The sequence below is a fragment of the Panthera onca genome, chromosome C1, assembly GCF_046562875.1.
Source record: "Panthera onca isolate mPanOnc1 chromosome C1, mPanOnc1 haplotype 2, whole genome shotgun sequence".
NCBI lineage: Eukaryota > Metazoa > Chordata > Mammalia > Carnivora > Felidae > Panthera > Panthera onca.
In genome coordinates this window covers 94490648-94507335 of record NC_138346.1, presented here as the reverse complement: position 1 = coordinate 94507335, position 16688 = coordinate 94490648, and the positions used below count along the sequence as shown (strand labels likewise).

General features: G+C 46.6%; 1 protein-coding gene across 1 annotated transcript in view; it reads right to left on the bottom strand.

Annotated features, from left to right (window-relative positions):
- Positions 1 to 1469: 1469 nt before the first annotated feature.
- The window catches only part of LCT (lactase), a 50959-nt gene continuing 35740 nt past the window's right edge, over positions 1470 to 16688 (bottom strand). The window contains exons 10-17 of the mRNA XM_060626004.3: positions 14444 to 14734; positions 11625 to 11823; positions 10120 to 10322; positions 7928 to 8037; positions 5191 to 5325; positions 3353 to 3576; positions 2317 to 2547; positions 1470 to 1705 (exon numbers count right to left, since the gene is read on the bottom strand). Coding sequence (XP_060481987.3) covers positions 1485 to 1705; positions 2317 to 2547; positions 3353 to 3576; positions 5191 to 5325; positions 7928 to 8037; positions 10120 to 10322; positions 11625 to 11823; positions 14444 to 14734 — 1614 coding nt within the window. The 3' untranslated portion in view covers positions 1470 to 1484. The remainder of the gene's footprint in view (positions 1706 to 2316; positions 2548 to 3352; positions 3577 to 5190; positions 5326 to 7927; positions 8038 to 10119; positions 10323 to 11624; positions 11824 to 14443; positions 14735 to 16688) is intronic.

Genomic DNA, 16688 nt, shown 5'->3' with positions numbered 1-16688 from the left:
GTATGATCACTCACTTATTTATTTATTTATTTATTTATTTATTTATTTATTTATTTAAAGTAGACCCCACCCCACATGTGGGGCTCAACTCATGACCCTGAGATCAAGAGTTGCATGCTCTACCGACCGAGCCAGCCAGGCCATCCCGTGATCACTTTTTTAAATCTAGTTGAAAACCACACTTTATTTTTAAATAGCATTCTCCAAGATATCTAGAAAGAATGTATAGACCAAATAGGTTTTAAAGTATTCTATACTGAGATTATCTTATTATTATTAGCATATTTGAGGGGAACTGATAAAGACCACATCTTCTTGTACTCCCACCACTACTCTGGGTGTGTTTTGTAAATAAACACACAAAAGGATCAGGTGTGCTTTCTATGCCTGATCTCCAAAATGTGCTTGCTAGAGACAGTGAGACATGGTCCTTTATCCTCAAGAAGCTGAGAGTAGAGAAATATGCATCTCCAGCATAACATGGACTAGCTGTAATAGGGGGTATTTACAAGCCAAGTAAAGGGAGAAGTGTTTTGGGGATTCAGGGAAGCTGTGCTGAGGGAAAAATGCATTATTTGCACTGAGACTTGAAGGCATTTCAGGAGAAAGGGCATCCTAGGGAGAAGAATGCTATTTGCAAATACACAAAGGAAGATGAGCTAGTCAAGGATTTACACGAGGTTCAGAATTATCACAGATTGAGAGAGGAAGAAAGGAAACAGGCTAAGTGAACCGAGGGCAGATCACCTGGGCCTTGTAAGCCATACTTGGGTCCTTAGAAGTCGTCCTGGACAGGGGAGAGACAGGAAAGACAAAAAGGGGCTATGATGGGGATAAAGGATCATTCAGAGGTCATCTTTTTTTGTATGTTAGGGTCTCTGCCAATGGAATATATAATGTAAGCAGAAAGCCTTGATCTGGTGGAAAAGCTTAGAAGCCCCAGAGAGCTTGTGTGACTGGATACCTTCTGTGGAACCTCCCTTCTCAAGGAGAAGCAGCCATAGGACCTAGGACACAGCTCACAGTACCATTTTTCTTTTCTGAGCAACACAAGGTATGAGGCTGAGAGGGAGTCTGAAGACAGGTCAGGAGATGACCTTGCAGTCCATCTACACAGTGGAGTTGATTTCTTGTTTAAAGGACTGCTCTAGTTTTTACTCATATTTCCACCTTTAAAGTTTCTGAACCTTAAAACAGCCCAGTTAAATTAAGTGGCTCACAGACCCACCAGATGAGTTCAGTGCCTGCACCTCTGCATGGCTCAGGGTCTTCAATACCTTAATGAATTCCTGATTCTGGGACAGGATGCAGATATTTCCATTTTCATTAGGGACTGGAGAGCCTTCAAGATTAGTCTCCAACAGTGCAGAAGGCCTTCATGAAGAAGTCTGCTATGGGCAGAAGATCCTAAGGAGTTTTGTGGGCAGCGAAGGCATACAAACTAGATTTGTTTTGCAGAACTGGAGTAGGTGGGAACTCATGGGTCAGAATGCAGAAAGAGTGTTCAATTCCTGTTGGCCTGGTTGTGTTTTCCCTTGCTTGGAGCGCTTACAGTACTTGTATGACAGAAATGTCACACAGCAGACGCCAAGAATCACAAGAGAAAAGAGTACATACAAAGCTGTTTGGGCTTCCGTCACACCTAGTGTTAACCCCAGGAACTGAACTTCCTCCTCCTGCATGGGGCTGACGGTAGGTCCAGCATCTAGGAGAGGACAACAAAGGGCAGATGATGTAGTCATCAGATCAGTGTTAACCTTTATTAAGCACAAGCTAGATCCTTGGAATAGATAAGTCACACAGGTGTCCAGAGTGAGCACATTGCTGAGGTGATGGGATGCGTCCCTTTCACTGAGTTACTGAACCTCTGAATGAAGTAGTTGTATTTTTTAAAAATCTGTGAACAATTAAAATGGATACTTATCTCTTTCTTTTCTATAGTAATTTATGCTTTTTCAGTCATCAAATATTGGGCCTCTACATCATGCCAGGCACTGTTTGCAGTCATTGTATTAGATTCTCCTGTCAACCTGGTGGCATGTGCCTCGTTTCTTACCTAAGGTCTTGACACAGTTAGTGGTAGGGCTGGGACAAGAATCTAGACCTGCTCTTCCCAGACCAGGGCCTACTTTCTAGGTAACATTAACCCTGAGTTCCTTTGTTCCATCCTAAGAATGTCTGAAGCATTAAAAAAAAAAAAAAAATACTGGTCGAATGAATGAGGGGAATGGAAAGGCAGAGAGGAGGGTAGAAGAAAATAGACCAAAAAGCCCCACTAACCCTCTGGCTTTAGTCCCTCCCCAAGCCACATCTCACCTTCTGGCTGGAGACAAGGGTGTGGCCCCGCTGCAGGGTTAGGGAAGCCGTTGCACCGGACTATAGAGGCGAAGAGCTTGGCTGATGCTTTTGGGATCCTTGGCAGAGAAGGGTCCGTGTAGTTCACAAAATGCAGACCAAACCTCTCTGCGAAGCCTGTGGCCCACTCAAAATTGTCCATCACACTCCAAACCGTGTATCCTCGAAGGTCCACCTTATCCTGCACAGTTGCTTAAATGCAGAGGCCACAGCATGAGCTTCCTTCCCTTTGTCTTACAGGACACCATTCCGCCCAGCCTACCAAAGCCATGCCTGCCCACGACTCGCCCACAGTCCCCACTTGCAGGTGCAGGTCCTCTGTGGATGGACCTACAGAGCCATCAGCATGTTTCCAGAAAGGCTCAGCCCTGAACGGAAGTCAGGAACATGGGTAGACTACATTAATCCTGCTGAGTCCTCTGTGATCCTCTCTGTCTCTGCATGTGGGGATACCAGTCTTGGGCAGTGCCTTAGAGTGTTAATACTTCTTCCTAAAGAAAGTAAGTGGCTCTTGGAAAAGATTTTCACTGGAATAGGACTTTCTGTTTGTTTCTACTGCTGCAGTGCTCAGTGTCTTTGACTCAGGGTTAAATAGTCCCTTGTCCTAGTCCCATCCCAGGTGGTTCTGTTGAGCTGAGGGTCTCAAACTTCTGCTTGGGGAACAGACCCGACAGACACCCCGCCCGCCCCCAGCCTACTCCTCCTAGCCCCTGCCCTCATCAGAGCGCTGCTGTTCAGGGACGATCCAGCAGGGAAATGACCCTGGCCAGGAATTCAGGCCTCACTGTATCTGGCTACTGGGTTTGCTTGCTGAGCTTAAATCTAGGAAGGAAAAGACTCGGAGTGTAGCCTCAGAGAAAAGTTTAAACCCAGCAGGAGTGAGAAGCTGCCTGTCATGACAGGGTCTCATGAGTGCAGTACTCCTCTCACTGCAGACGTTAGCACGTGTTTCCAACAGTGAAAGGTGCACATGGAGGAAGGGATAGGCCTGCCCTACCTTTGAGCGCCTCATTGATGTAACTGCGGAGGTAGGAGATCCTTAGAGTGTCGTTGAGGTCAGTTTCTCCACGTTGAGACACTCCATTCTCTGTTACGTAAATTAGGGGGTTGTTGTACTCCTCCTTTATCCAGTTCAGTATCTTCCTAAAGCCAAAAGGTGTCACCTTCAACCAGAAGGAGCCAGAGTCTGGCCAAGAACGATCTGTGATGGAGGCAACTCCTCTATAGGTTCAAACATGAGAGATTCGGTGTCAGTTTGTAAATCCCAAGAGGCCTTTGGCACAAAACACAAAACAAGATTTATACTAAGAAAAGCCTTAGGTTTAGTCTAGACTTGAAAATCATAACTAAACCTAGAATAGTCAAATTGCCTCATATTCTCTTAGTTGTACTGCTCAATGCCCGTGTGGCTTTGACAGGCCATGTCGGCTCTGTTTCCACCTGTTCAGAGAATGGTCTCTACTCATGGACTAGACCCTCTGTAGGCGCTCTGTTAATAGACCATACTTCACAACAGATGTGAAAGGTCTCTGGGGTTCCCTGATCACAATCTCCAGTGGGATGTGAATGCTGTGTCAGGAGAGAGAATGGGCTCCCCCGAGTCAACTACATCTAGTCAACACCACAGGTGTGGCCACAAGCACCAACAGTGTGTGTGATGTGACAACAGGGAGCAGACAGGCTGGGACCTGCTTCCGATGCCCAAGACCCTGCCTCTTTTCAGTGATGAGCCAGGTGAGGGCAACAGATTGTGCTAAAGGAGCATTTGCTGGGGGAAACACAGAAACTTGAACGTCTCCAGAGTCATACATTTCAAATAAGGACCAATTATTTGGATCTTCGTGTCCAAATCCTTCAGAAAAAAAACACAAAAACATAGTCTTAATCAGTAACTGAATTTATCTTGCTCAGCCAAACTGGACCCGGGACATTTCATCCTGGGTCAAGTGCAAGGCCTGATGAGGCAGCAAGAGTCCAATGGGTGCTCAGACAGGGACCAGCAGGGGAGTGTTCTCAGCCCCTTCAGCAAGAGACTCTGGGGGTTGCAGGATGCAGTGGGGCTGTAGCTGTTTGTTTTCAAAGAACCTGGATGGATTCACAGCTGATGGAAACATGCTTGTTATAAAAGGAATAAAATAGGGGCACCTGGCTGGCTCAGTTGGTGGAATTTGCAACTCTTGATCTCAGGGTTATGGGTTCGAGCCCCATGTTGGGTGGATATTAAAAATAAAATCTTTAAAAAAAAAAAAAAAAAAAAAGGAACAAAAGAGTATATACATATAATCCTGGCTTTTGGTAATATATTTTTGTGCATAAATATTACCAAACTATATATTACTCATGGTTTATAATATATATACTTACATATTATATTTATAAAGAGAAAAAGAGGTCATATACCTCTACACATACACCTCTCCTTGCTTTCTAATGTTTCCACTGTGACTGTATAAGGCAAAAATAACCCTTTTGACCTTTACCCCGAAAAGGGAAAAAAACAACACCTTACTATTATTTTGACTTAAATACATCTGGCAAGGGAAACAAACTTGACAATAGAAGCAAACCAAGGGAAAGAAAATCGCAAAATCTTGAAAACGTTTGAAAGAAACTCCAAGCATGTCTGTCTCCATGGGAAGCACCCTGGAGATCCTAGCTGGTATTACTAGCAGACTGACAGGTTTCATTAAGTATCACAGGAGTGGACTCCTCTTTAAACCCCAGGGTGTATGGCACCAGGAGGCGGCTTTCTGAGGCTGTGCAGTAAGGGCTGGGCAAAGGGGCACCTGCTGTCGTCTCCAAAGATAGTTCTGTGTGCCCTCTTGGCCAACTTACCTGTCTGCATCAAAGGAAGAGATCCAAGAGGCATAGTCAAGGTTGTAGGCCAGGACAGTGGTGTAGTGATTGAATCCAAAAAAGTCATAAGTGCCATTGATCTTCCTCTTCTCACTTTCCGTGAACTCTGGGAGCCTGGTGGGAAGGAGACATTGAGAGTGTGGGGCTCGAGCATCATGCTTTGGGAAGAGAACGTCCTGGGGGAGGGTTGGGGGAGCACTCTGAACTACAGGCCTGGTGGTGACGAGGGGGGCAGCTGTTCAGGAGCAAGGAGAGGTCCTTCCAGCCGCTGCTGAAAGCACCTGAGGCTCCTCCCTCCAGACCATAAACCTGCAAGACCCTCCTCTTCCTGTTGGCCAAATGAAAATACGCATGACCGGGGCACCTGGGTGGCTCAGTCGGTTGAGCATTTGACTTTCAGCTCAGGTCATGATTTCACAGTTCATGAGTTCAAGCACTTCATCAGGCTCTGTGCTGTCAGCAGCACCCCTTCTGTCTCTGCCCATACCCTATTTGTGCTCTTTCTCTCAAAAAAACAAAAAACAACTACCAGTGACCATTTTACAAACCTTCCTTTCAGGGTCTCCCCTCTCCCCCTCTCCCCCATGGACATTATGTACATACATGTACACATACATGGATACATTTTAATTTACTTCAGAAATTAACATGCAACTTTGATATTTACCATCTGAGATAAAATACCATCTAAGATACTTACCATCTTTGAAATCAAGAACATGTCTGAGATAACACCCCTTGAGACTAATCCTTGATGTTCTCAAGGTTATAGTATCTTTTGTAATTTGTGTTTCCATAATCTGCCCTGAGTTTCTCTGTTGTTTTTGTTATGGTTTGTTTAGGCATGCCTCTTTTCTCCAAAGTCCATCCTTATTAGCAGGGGAAATATTTTTTAAAATTTATTGAACTTTTGAGAGTTAGACTTTTATGCTCATATGATTTTACTTTTTTTTTTTTTTTTTGACATCTGGTGGAGCATTTTCCACACGTACTGTAGGTACTCAGAGACTTTTTACAAGATGTGACTAACATGCATTTGGGTGCAGCACCGATAGATTCCTCTCAGCCGAATCTGATTACTTACGTGCTCTGACAGGGTAACACTGGGGCTGCTAATTTAGGATGCTAGCTTAGAGATGACCCTTCTTGGGCACCTGACACTTTCATCCTAAGATTTGTGCTACCCTGTTAACCTAGTAGATCAAAACCTTCCCTCCCTGGGGTTTCTGAAACACTGGGAGAAAATTAAAGCCCAAATCCCTCACCCCCCTCACTCTCTTGCCCAGGAGCCAGTAGTGACTCCTTAGGGTTTGTGGCATCAGCGCTGAGCCCCTGTGTCTGGCCTCTAGGCCCTCTGTTCTGTGGCCTTGCCCCCCACCCCCACTGCCACTGGGGCCAGTCCCCCCAACTCTCAGCTGCAGGTACCCCACTCATTCCCTCTGGGCCAGTTCTCACACCCTTCCCCTCGGATGGAATGCCCTTTGCTCTCCCACACGCTATTCATTGTTGAGGCCCAGCTTAACTGATGTCCCCCCTTGTCCACAAAGTCTCCTTATCCTACTCGGCCTGCCCAATCTCCTCTTCTGAGTTTTCTTTGCATGAAGAAATTAGGGAAGAGAACTCCTTGGAGTGGTCAAGTCACCGTCTTCCCAGCTGGCATGTCGGCAGCTTGAGGAGCCAGACTGAGAAGCCTCTCCTCACGTGGACCTTGCTGGGCCTGACCCTGACCTGGGCACACAGTAAGTGCCCAGCAGAATCGTGTTGATGGACTGGAGGGCTGACCTGCTTGTTACAGACCAGAGTTGGCAGATCAGACCTTTAGTCACAGCCTGCTCAGCAGGCTTGCCCCCACCAGGGCAGGAGTGCATTGTGTGGATGGGGACTGGGTTGTGTAACCTGCACAGCTGGGCTACATAAGGGAAAGATGAACAGGCTAGGTTAGGAATTCATGCTTCTTGAATTGCTTTTAGCCTCCCCTGCTCACGGTCACATGAGTTCCCTTGGAGTTTGAGGGTACATTCCCATAAAGCCAGGTCACTCCGTTCCTCTCCACACACACCTCTAATCCCAGCCAGATGACTCTCAAACCCAGAGGGTGGGCCCTGGAGTCAGCCTGGTTTCAAATCCTGACTCCATCACTTCAATAGCTGGGTAATCTTGCTATGATCTTTGTGCCTCAGTTTATTCCTCCTTAAATAGGACTAAGAGCGCCAACAGAAGGATAAATGTTAGGTGTTGATGTTGCTCTTACTCCCTTGACAGAGGAGTGGTCCAGAAGTAGCACATCTTTAGTGCAACCATCGCAACCTACTGGCCAAGTGACAAAAAGCACATGCCTGGCCATCACCCACTGCTGCTCACATTCACTGGTAAGGTGATGATCTAGTAAACAGAGAAATTCATCCTTGCAGTGAGGGAGAGGGTAGCTAAGCAGTGGGGGCCCCTGGGACACATTTCCTGGCTGTTCTGCAGAATAATAATCACATCTACCTTTTGTCAAACACGTAGCAAAGCCCTGTCCTTGGCTGAAAGCTTCACATACACGATCGTGTTCGGTCTTGCCAGCAATCAGGGAAACTTAGAGATACAGTAGCTCTCTGACCCCAACAGCCACACTCTCAACACTGAGCTGCCCACCTGGAGCCTCAGTTCAGCATCCCAGACCAGACTTCCTCCTGACCCTTCCCCGGCTGAGCATGTGAGCACCAGGACCTACCGAGACTTGCTGAGGCCTGCGGCCAAGCTCCTGTCACGGATCCGTGTCTTCATCACCTCGTTGTAATCGCCATTCTTGAAAATAGGATGTGCAAACCAGCCTCCCATGAACTGTAGGTGGTGTTGGGGTGACAGCCTGGCATTAATAGGGTGTGGGGGGCACACCTGGAGACAGCAGCTTCCCTGCCCATAAGTCACTGACCTTGGAACCACCCTCCTATCCCCCCAATGCCCAGTCTTAAACCCGCATCTCCTCTGTGGCTGCATGCACGTTCCAGCTTAAATGGAACACATCTTCTCACTTGCTACAGCCCCTTTGGGGGCAGGGCCGCATTCTCAACCCCTGCAGCTCAAAGGGCGACGCACTTCACTTAGCACTGCCTCAGGACTCAATAGATGCTGCCTGCCTGCCTGCCCTTAGCAAGTTGCTACAGAAGACCAGGAGAGACCAGAAGCCTCCAGGCTGTGGATGTCCTCTTACCGCAAATCAGGTCCTTCCCCATCATCCTGCCTAAGGATCAACCAGAACTTTCTGGGGAGGGCTGAAATTCAAGGCTTTCTTGGCTGCCCAAGGCAAAGGATGATTCTTCATGAGCTTTGGATTCACAGTCAATCCAACTTTTGGGGAACTTTTCAACCTATTTTCTTGAATGGGGTCTAGGTCATCCTTACCCTCAGGGAGGATACGGCACACAAATGCTATGATGCTGGGGTCCTGAGAGGCTTCTTTGACCTTTCCCCATCTCCCCCTCACCTGCTGGTTGATGCCTGAAATGTGGGGTGAGGGCAGGCTTCCATTCTCAGAGAGGAGGCTTTGGAACACACCCTGGCAAAAGAGGCTTCACACACTCTAGGTAACAAGCCGTTCCTTTCCGTGGAAACTGATTTTACTATGGTGTGTGTGTATCATGGTCCTGGGCTGCATCACAGTTCACCGACAAGCGGCTCAATCTAATGAGATTAGAGCTTAGTATTTCCTGAGGTTCGGGGTTTTGATTTCAGAAAAAATGATTGCTTTAATTTACCAGTTTTGTGACTCTAAAATGAGGGATGCATTAATTTTGTTCCAAGACTTTTTCCCCAGCTGACTAACAAATGGGAAAATTAAGCTCATATTTGCATTCATTAATTTGATCTCTATTACCAAGTTCTCTTGTGAAAAGTCTGGCAAACCAAGACCCATATTGCCCCCTCAGAATACTGCAGTCTGCAGGCTCCTCTACAGAGCTAAAAAGTGGGGACCAGGGGCGCCTGGGTGGCTCAGTTGGCTAAGCGTCCAACTTCGGCTCGGGTCATGATCTTGCGGTCCGTGGGTTCGAGCCCCGCGTCGGGTTCTGTGCTGACAGCTCAGAGCCTGGAGCCTGTTTCGCATTCTGTCTCCCTCTTTCTCTGACCCTCTCCTGTTCATGCTCTCTCTCTCTCTGTCTCAAAAAAATAAATAAACGTTAAAAAATTTAAAAAAAAAAGTGGGGACCAGTGTGGAGAGAGAGAGACCCTTGTTTTTGATGCTGAAACATGGGAGAGGGTGCTTTCTAATCTTGTCAGAGACACTAGCAGGAACCAAGGAAAAGCTGTGCCCTGACAAATGTTACTCTTTTCTCTCATGTCAGGGGCTCACACTGAAATAAGGATGGTCCACTGCTTACAAGTGACTCTCCTTCCTAGGAGCAAAATCTCATGACCAAAGGTGCATGTCCTTATGTTAAAATTCAGAATTGGAAGATCAGGGGCACTAATGAGTTTCACACCCTACTCAAGGAATTCTTAGGCCAAGTAAATAACATTAAATGGTGACACCTAGAGGTGAAGTGTGACATTGCAGCCCTGCTCTATCAGCTACTACAGTCAAACCAGAGATTGAAGAGCTGGCATTTCTGTTAGTTACCTTCAAGCCAGTGTTGCATGCAGCAAGGACGTGTAAAAATCATTTTTAAGACTTAAAAGAAAACTCAATCCCAAAGAACTTTGATCACAGCAAACCTATGATATGGATAGGTCATCTCTACTTCATACATGAGGAAACTAAGGTATAAAAATGGCTAAGTGATCTTCTCAAGTTCACAAAATAAGGTAACAGCAAAACAGGGTCCTCAACCTAAATCTTTGTTTTGTAATCCAATTCTATTTCTATTAGCTCACGACAGGAGGGAAAAACAGGCGAGAGTAATAACAATGACCAAAGGAAAAACAGACCTGAACGTATCTCCTGGCTGCCTCCACATCCTCCTGGTTGGAAGGGTCTCTGGGCTCAGCCCAGTCACTGTTGATGGTAATGGAAATCACACCACCTTGACTGGCACGGTACACATCATTGTACAGATGCCAGGCCTCAGCATGAGCCTTTATTAGGTTGTGGCCAACAACGTAGGGGGCAGTGCCAGGCCTAAAGGAGATTCCTGGAAACACATACATGGATGTCAATGAAGAATGAACATGGCCAAGAATATCACTCTCTGCCTATAGACGGCCTCTATGTTTGGGGGAGTGTAGGTCTGGGTGTCAGGAGGAAGGAAATTCAAATCCTGGCTTCACTTCTTACTTGCTGGCTGTGTAACTTTGGGTAATTCAGTCTTTCAGGCTCCTTCTTGGCAAAGTGAGCACTAGAGAGTTCTTGTAAGAAGGAAATGAGGTCGTGTATGTGAAGCACCAAGCAGCACTGTGTCTGGTGAGCAGACACTTGGTAAATGTTGGTTTCTATAAGTCTCCCCCAGAGAGTGGCTCCTATGTCCCAAACTACCCAGCAAAGTATGTGCCTTGGGAGTTGACATCCTGGCGGATGGGGAACTAGAGTGGAAGGAGCATTGGACAATGTAGCTGATGGAAGCAGATGACAGATTCCTTGGGAGCGAATGCTGTGAGAAAGGTCACCTCTCACGTGTTGAAGAAAGTTGAAGGAATGGTAAACCAAAGCACCAACCAAGGATCAAGGGGAGATAAATGTGGTAACGATTTGTGGCACTTTTCAGCTTTTACATGTGATCCCAAGGAATTGCATAAACACAAATTTATTTTCTTAAGCTCAGAACTAAAGAAAAGGTAAACTGGATGGTTCTAAAGTTACAAGGACAGGTCCACAATCCCTTATTCGAAACCCTTAGGGTCCATATGGTTTGGAAGTACAAGGTTTTTGTGTCTTAGAAAAGTAATAAGTTGCCTATAACATGTTTACACATCACCCTAGCAGGGCCCAGGAGAGCGCTCTGTAATCAAGGAGCCAAATGTGTCTGTAGCAGAAATGTTGACACTAAGTGGGATAATGCCCATGAGCAGCCTTATATTGGTTCAAGTGAGGATGAGCTCACATCAGCCAAATCAATTCTTGGAAACTTTTGGATTTTGAAGTTGCAGAAAACACACTGTGGACCTGTACAGCCTGATGACTAGTCCTTCCCTACACCGATTAGACCATGTCCCTGATCTCGGGAAGCTTCCCATCTGAGGCAAGTCAAAAAAAAAAGCACAAAGAAATGAAGCTATTTGGAGAGTACTGAGGTGTAAAATCCATATTTAGCAAAAAGTGGTGTCAGAAGGGGAAACCTGCTGCCTGTCAGGCAGCCTTGAACAAGAGGCAGCGATTGTAAAGCACCGCCACAGGGCTTTCTTGGCCTCCTCTTCCAGTGCCTCCGGGATTTCAAGTCTTGGTGAGACTAAGAACACCACACTCCAAAGAGCTGACAAGTTGAGCCTAGAACCTTTACCTGGAGCTGATGTCCCGTAGCCATAGCCCTGGTTAGCGATGACAAAGGGCTCATTCAGAGTGATCCAAAACTTCACCTTGTCTCCCAGCCTCTGGAAGAGCACGTCTGCATACTCTTTAAACCGCTGCACAATGGTGTCATTCTCCCAGCCTCCAACGTCCTGGAGTGCCTGGGGCAGGTCCCAGTGGTAAATGGTCACCTGTGCAAAAGCAAGACTGGCAGTTCCATCAACCTACTTTCATGGGAAATCACTGGTGCTGTTGTGCACCAGCACAAATGCCAATAAAGTGGAGAATGAATGAAAACATGAAATAGCTCACAGGTTCTTTCGGGGGGGGGGGGGGGGGCAGCTGTGTTGAAGTATGAGACTCCCATCCGGATCAGAGAAGCCTGGGTGTGAGTCCTGGCTCTGCCACCTACCAGCTCTGTGACCTTGGGCTCAGGCAATAAGACCTGCATGTCATGGAATCACTGTGAGGCCTATGTCATGTGGCCACTGCCCTGGCCACTCTTCAGTGTTGCTCTGGTTGCAGTCAGGAATCAGAAACGCTGCTGCTTCAGAATCAGCCTGAATAGACTGTACTAAGCGAGGCTCTGAGGCTCCAGGAGGAGGATGAAAGCATTTCACTTATAATGGGATACCCCCCATGAACTTTATCCGGTGTATCTGGAAGTTCTTCCTGTGGAGCTGGGAACACTTTGCTGGAGATGGGCCTCCGGGCCATGTCCTTGTGGCCTTTGTTGTTCCCTGGCCTTCCCCTTGATGCCCTCACACACCCCATCTTGGCTAAGCCAGATGTCCACTGTGTTCAGTCTGCGCTGGGCCACTAACCATCTTTAGCCCAGACCCAGTCTCTCCCTTTGGCATGCCCTTCCCCTGCCCACCCATCCATCCACATTCTCCTCTCTATTCAGGATCCACACCTCCCTGAAGCTTTCCATGCCCAGCGCTTTTCCTTTCTTCAGTGTCTCCATGCCTGCAAGGGCTATATGATTGTTTGAGCTTGAGTTACATGCTCTCTGATGTAGTTCTGAATCGTGTGTAGTGAAGTTCATTGTCCTTTCAGGGCAGCCACCTGGCCATTTTCTCTCTCAGCATTCATGGTAGTAAGTGTTAGGTGGCTGGTTAGCTCCAACAATGTTAGCAGTATGAGGGAAAAAGTCCAGATAGTACTTTATTTGGAGGGGAAAAAAAAGTGGTAATGTGGAGATCATGTTCTGGCTGCAGTATGTAATCCCAGCCAGTACAGCAGAGGAAACACACAGCTTCATAGAAGAGTGCCCTCCAGCGCTTTATCACATAGGGCCCAGGTGAAGAGGAGACACGTTCTTAGGCTCCCAAGTAAAATTTAAAAATTTTGGTGACAGCAAAGTCAGCTCTCAAGTGAGCTTCTGTATTATTACTCATAATAACTCCTGCTGGGGGGCCTGGGTGGCTCAGTCGGTTGTGTGTCTGACTTAGCTCAGGTCATGATCTCATGGTTTGTGAGTCCGAGCCCTACATCAGGCTCTTCTGTCAGTGCAGAACCTACTTCAGATCCTCTGTCCCCCTTTCTCTCTGCCCCTCCCCTGCTCATGCACTCTCTCTCTCAAAAATAATAAGTGAGAACATTAAAAAAAGTAACTCCTGGCTGCAAAACACATGTACTTTTGCCCCAGCAATTCTGCTCCTAGGACCACAGCCTACAGATAAACTTACACCCACCCAAAATTATGTATGCCTATGGTTACTCATTGCACCATTGGTGAAGATGGCAAATATTGGAAACATCACAGGGAAGAGTGTTAATTAACAGAAAAGTAATTCAAGAAGTAAGATATAAACAATTCCACATAACTTTTTTTTAAAAAAGAATAAATAGGGAAGCTACATATGGTTGAGGAAATATGTGTAAAAAATACTGTGAAGGGGGGCGCCTGGGTGGCTCAGTCGGTTAAGCGTCCGACTTCGGCTCAGGTCATGTTCTCATGGTCCGTGGGTTCGAGCCCCGCGTCAGGCTCTGTGCTGACAGCTCAGAGCCTGGAGCCTGTTTCAGATTCTGTGTCTCCCTCTTTCTCTGACCCTCCCCTATTCATGCTCTGTCTCTGTCTCAAAAATAAATAAATGTTAAAAAAAAAAAATACTGTGAAGGGCTCAGTTGGTTAAGCATTCCACTCTTGATCTTAGCTCAGGTCTTGATCTCAGGGTCATGAGCTCAACCCTGATGTTGGGGTCCACAGTGGGCATGAAGCCTATTTAAAAAAAAGGGGGGTACCTGGGTGGCTAAGTCAATTGAGCGTCTGACTCTTGATTTCAGTTCAGGTCATGATCTCACGGTTCGTGGGATTGAGCCCTGTATTGGGCTCTACACTGACAGTGGGGAGCCTGCTTGGGATTTTCTCTCTCCCTCTCTCTGTCCCTCCCCTCATCTCTCTCTCTCTCAAAATAAATAAACATTTTTTAAAAAGAAATAAATACAATTAATTAAAAGCAAGCACCAAACTGCATGTACGTGACCGTTAGGAAAAAAGAGGGGAAAGGATCAAACACGCACACATGTATAGGTCTCCTGACTGGCCTCTGCAAAAGGCAGACATGAGAACCTAGCAAACTTGACTGCCTGTAAGGAGGGGAACTGGATGGCTTGGGGTCAGAGACTGAAGGTAAATCTTCACTGTGGACTCTTAATGCTTTTTAAATTCTGCATCATGTGAATTTATTGATAGTTCAAAAACTGAATCTAAAAAACAGCATTTTGTTTACACAGTAAAGAGCTCCCTGGCCCAGCTGGCTCCCCCATGTGGACTTGACCAATGCCCTGGCTGGGGCCCAACCTCACCTGGGGCTTGATGTTGGCAGCCAGCAGCGCGTCAATGAGCCGCACGTAGTAGTTGAGGCCTGCTTCATTGATATATTTTGTGGTTCCATCCGGGAGGATACGAGACCAGGAGATGGAGAAGCGATAGTGGGAGACAGCCAAGTTCTGCAGGGCAACCACGTCCTCAGCAATCTTGTGATAACTGTCACAGGCCACATCTCCGGTGTCATCATTTCCAACCTTCAGCGGTGTGTGAGAAAATGTGTCCCAAATACTGAGTCCTTTGCCATCTGCTCTCCATGCACCTTCGATCTCAAGATGACAAGACATGGTCAGATTAAGTCATGCAGTCTAGCCTTCACAAGTTCCTTTCTGTCAGTGGGGGAGCTGCAAGTCAGGACCCATGTCAGTGTCACTTCCTCTGGGAACCTTCTCTGGCCACCCTCTGATTTTTGGACTCCTAGAGCTTTCTGTACACACTTTGTGTCCATCCTGGCAGCGTCACGCTGCATCTCACAGTTACGGGATTGCTGACTGACTTCCCATAAGACTCTGAGGCCCAGGCATCGTGACTTTCATCTTGGTGTCCCAGCACTTAATGTAGCAGTGTCTGGTATATGGCAGCTGTGCACTAAAAGTCTGAATGAACAATCACATGCCTCCAGCCCCAATCACAGTCAAACAAATACCACTGGTGCCAGCTGCGGAGGCAGAATTTCAAATCAGGACCTGGGTCACAGTTTCTGTGCCTCCTTCTTCTCCCCCTGCCCTCCCCCCGCCCCCCACCTTATAGGGAAAGTGACCATAAGCCACTAAGCAAATGCCTACTTACAGGCTTAGGTAGTATGATAGGTACAAGTTCTGTAATTTACTTCTTTTTAGTGTTTATTTATTTATGAGAGAGAGAGCACAAGGGGAGGAGCAGAGAGAAAGAGGGAGACACAGAATCTGAAACAGGCTCCAGGCTCTGAGCTGTTAGCACAGAGCCCGACGCAGGGCTTGAACTCATGAATTGTGAGATCGTGACCTGAGCCAAAGTCGGACGCTTAACATACTGAGCCACCCAGGTGCCCCTGTAATTTCCTTTAAAGCAATATAGCACATACACCATGATGTTATGTGACTGGATGGAGCTAAGGTATTGCTGGCATCCTGACCAAGAACACGCACCCCAGCGTGGCCTGCACAGCCCCATGCAAGTGGGCTCAGGGCCAGCAGGAAGGTACCAGTGCAAGAGATCAGTTAATGCAGGGGGATCAAGGAAATAAGTAACCATGTTGAGGCTATTAGGAGCTAGATTTTTCACCACTGGAGAAAAGAGATATAAAATATGGGCAATGGGAAAGCTAGCATCGAGCCTGTGGATTGGATTTGGAGGTATCAGTATGAACTCATGGTTTTAAAATCTACACAGAGATAGGGGGTGCCTGGGTGGTTCAGATGGTTAAGTGTCCAACTTCGACTCAGGTCATGATCTTATGGTTCATGAGTTCAAGCCCTGCATTGGGCTCTGTGCTAACAGCTCAGAGCCTGGAGCCTGCTTTGGATTCTGTCTCTCTCTCTCTGTCTCTGCCCCTTCCCCACTCACGCTCTGTCTCTCTCTCAAAAATAAATAAACATTAAAAAAATGTTGGTAATCCACATAGAGATGGGGTAGATATAGAAATAACATACAAGTGCACGTGTTTTTGTGCGTATATATGTGAATTTCCTAGCTAGAGGAATTCTAGAATGACGACACCCCAGTAGCAGTGAGCATATCCAGCACCTAGATCTTGGTTTCTAAACGCCCCTATCCAGTAAGAGAAAGGGTTCATTAGACAAAGGGATGATTACAGGGCTGGGACAGAAAAGGTATAAGCTGAGTCTGGAACATCTTGTACAAGAAAGAACTAAGCAAGTGCTCAAATAATGATGGGCCATGTGAAAAGGACACAGGATCTGGCTAAAAGGCACTCCCTATAGCAAAATGTGGAAAATGTGAACATCTAAATACATAATAATATGATAACTCACTGAATAAAATAGGACTGCATCAGGCCATACTGCTGATGCATATTTATATAGTATGAATAAATATGAGAAAAGTCAAAGTTTGACCTTTCTGTTGAATGCCCCCTGATAAATATAAGAGGAATCATGAAATTAGAAAATCACCATTTGTCACCTATCACAGTAATAACTGATTCAGGCACAAATTGTCAACAGCTGCTAAAACTAGTGGGTGAAATTTGATGAGGAAAAGGCTATTTATATAGTCTCCAAG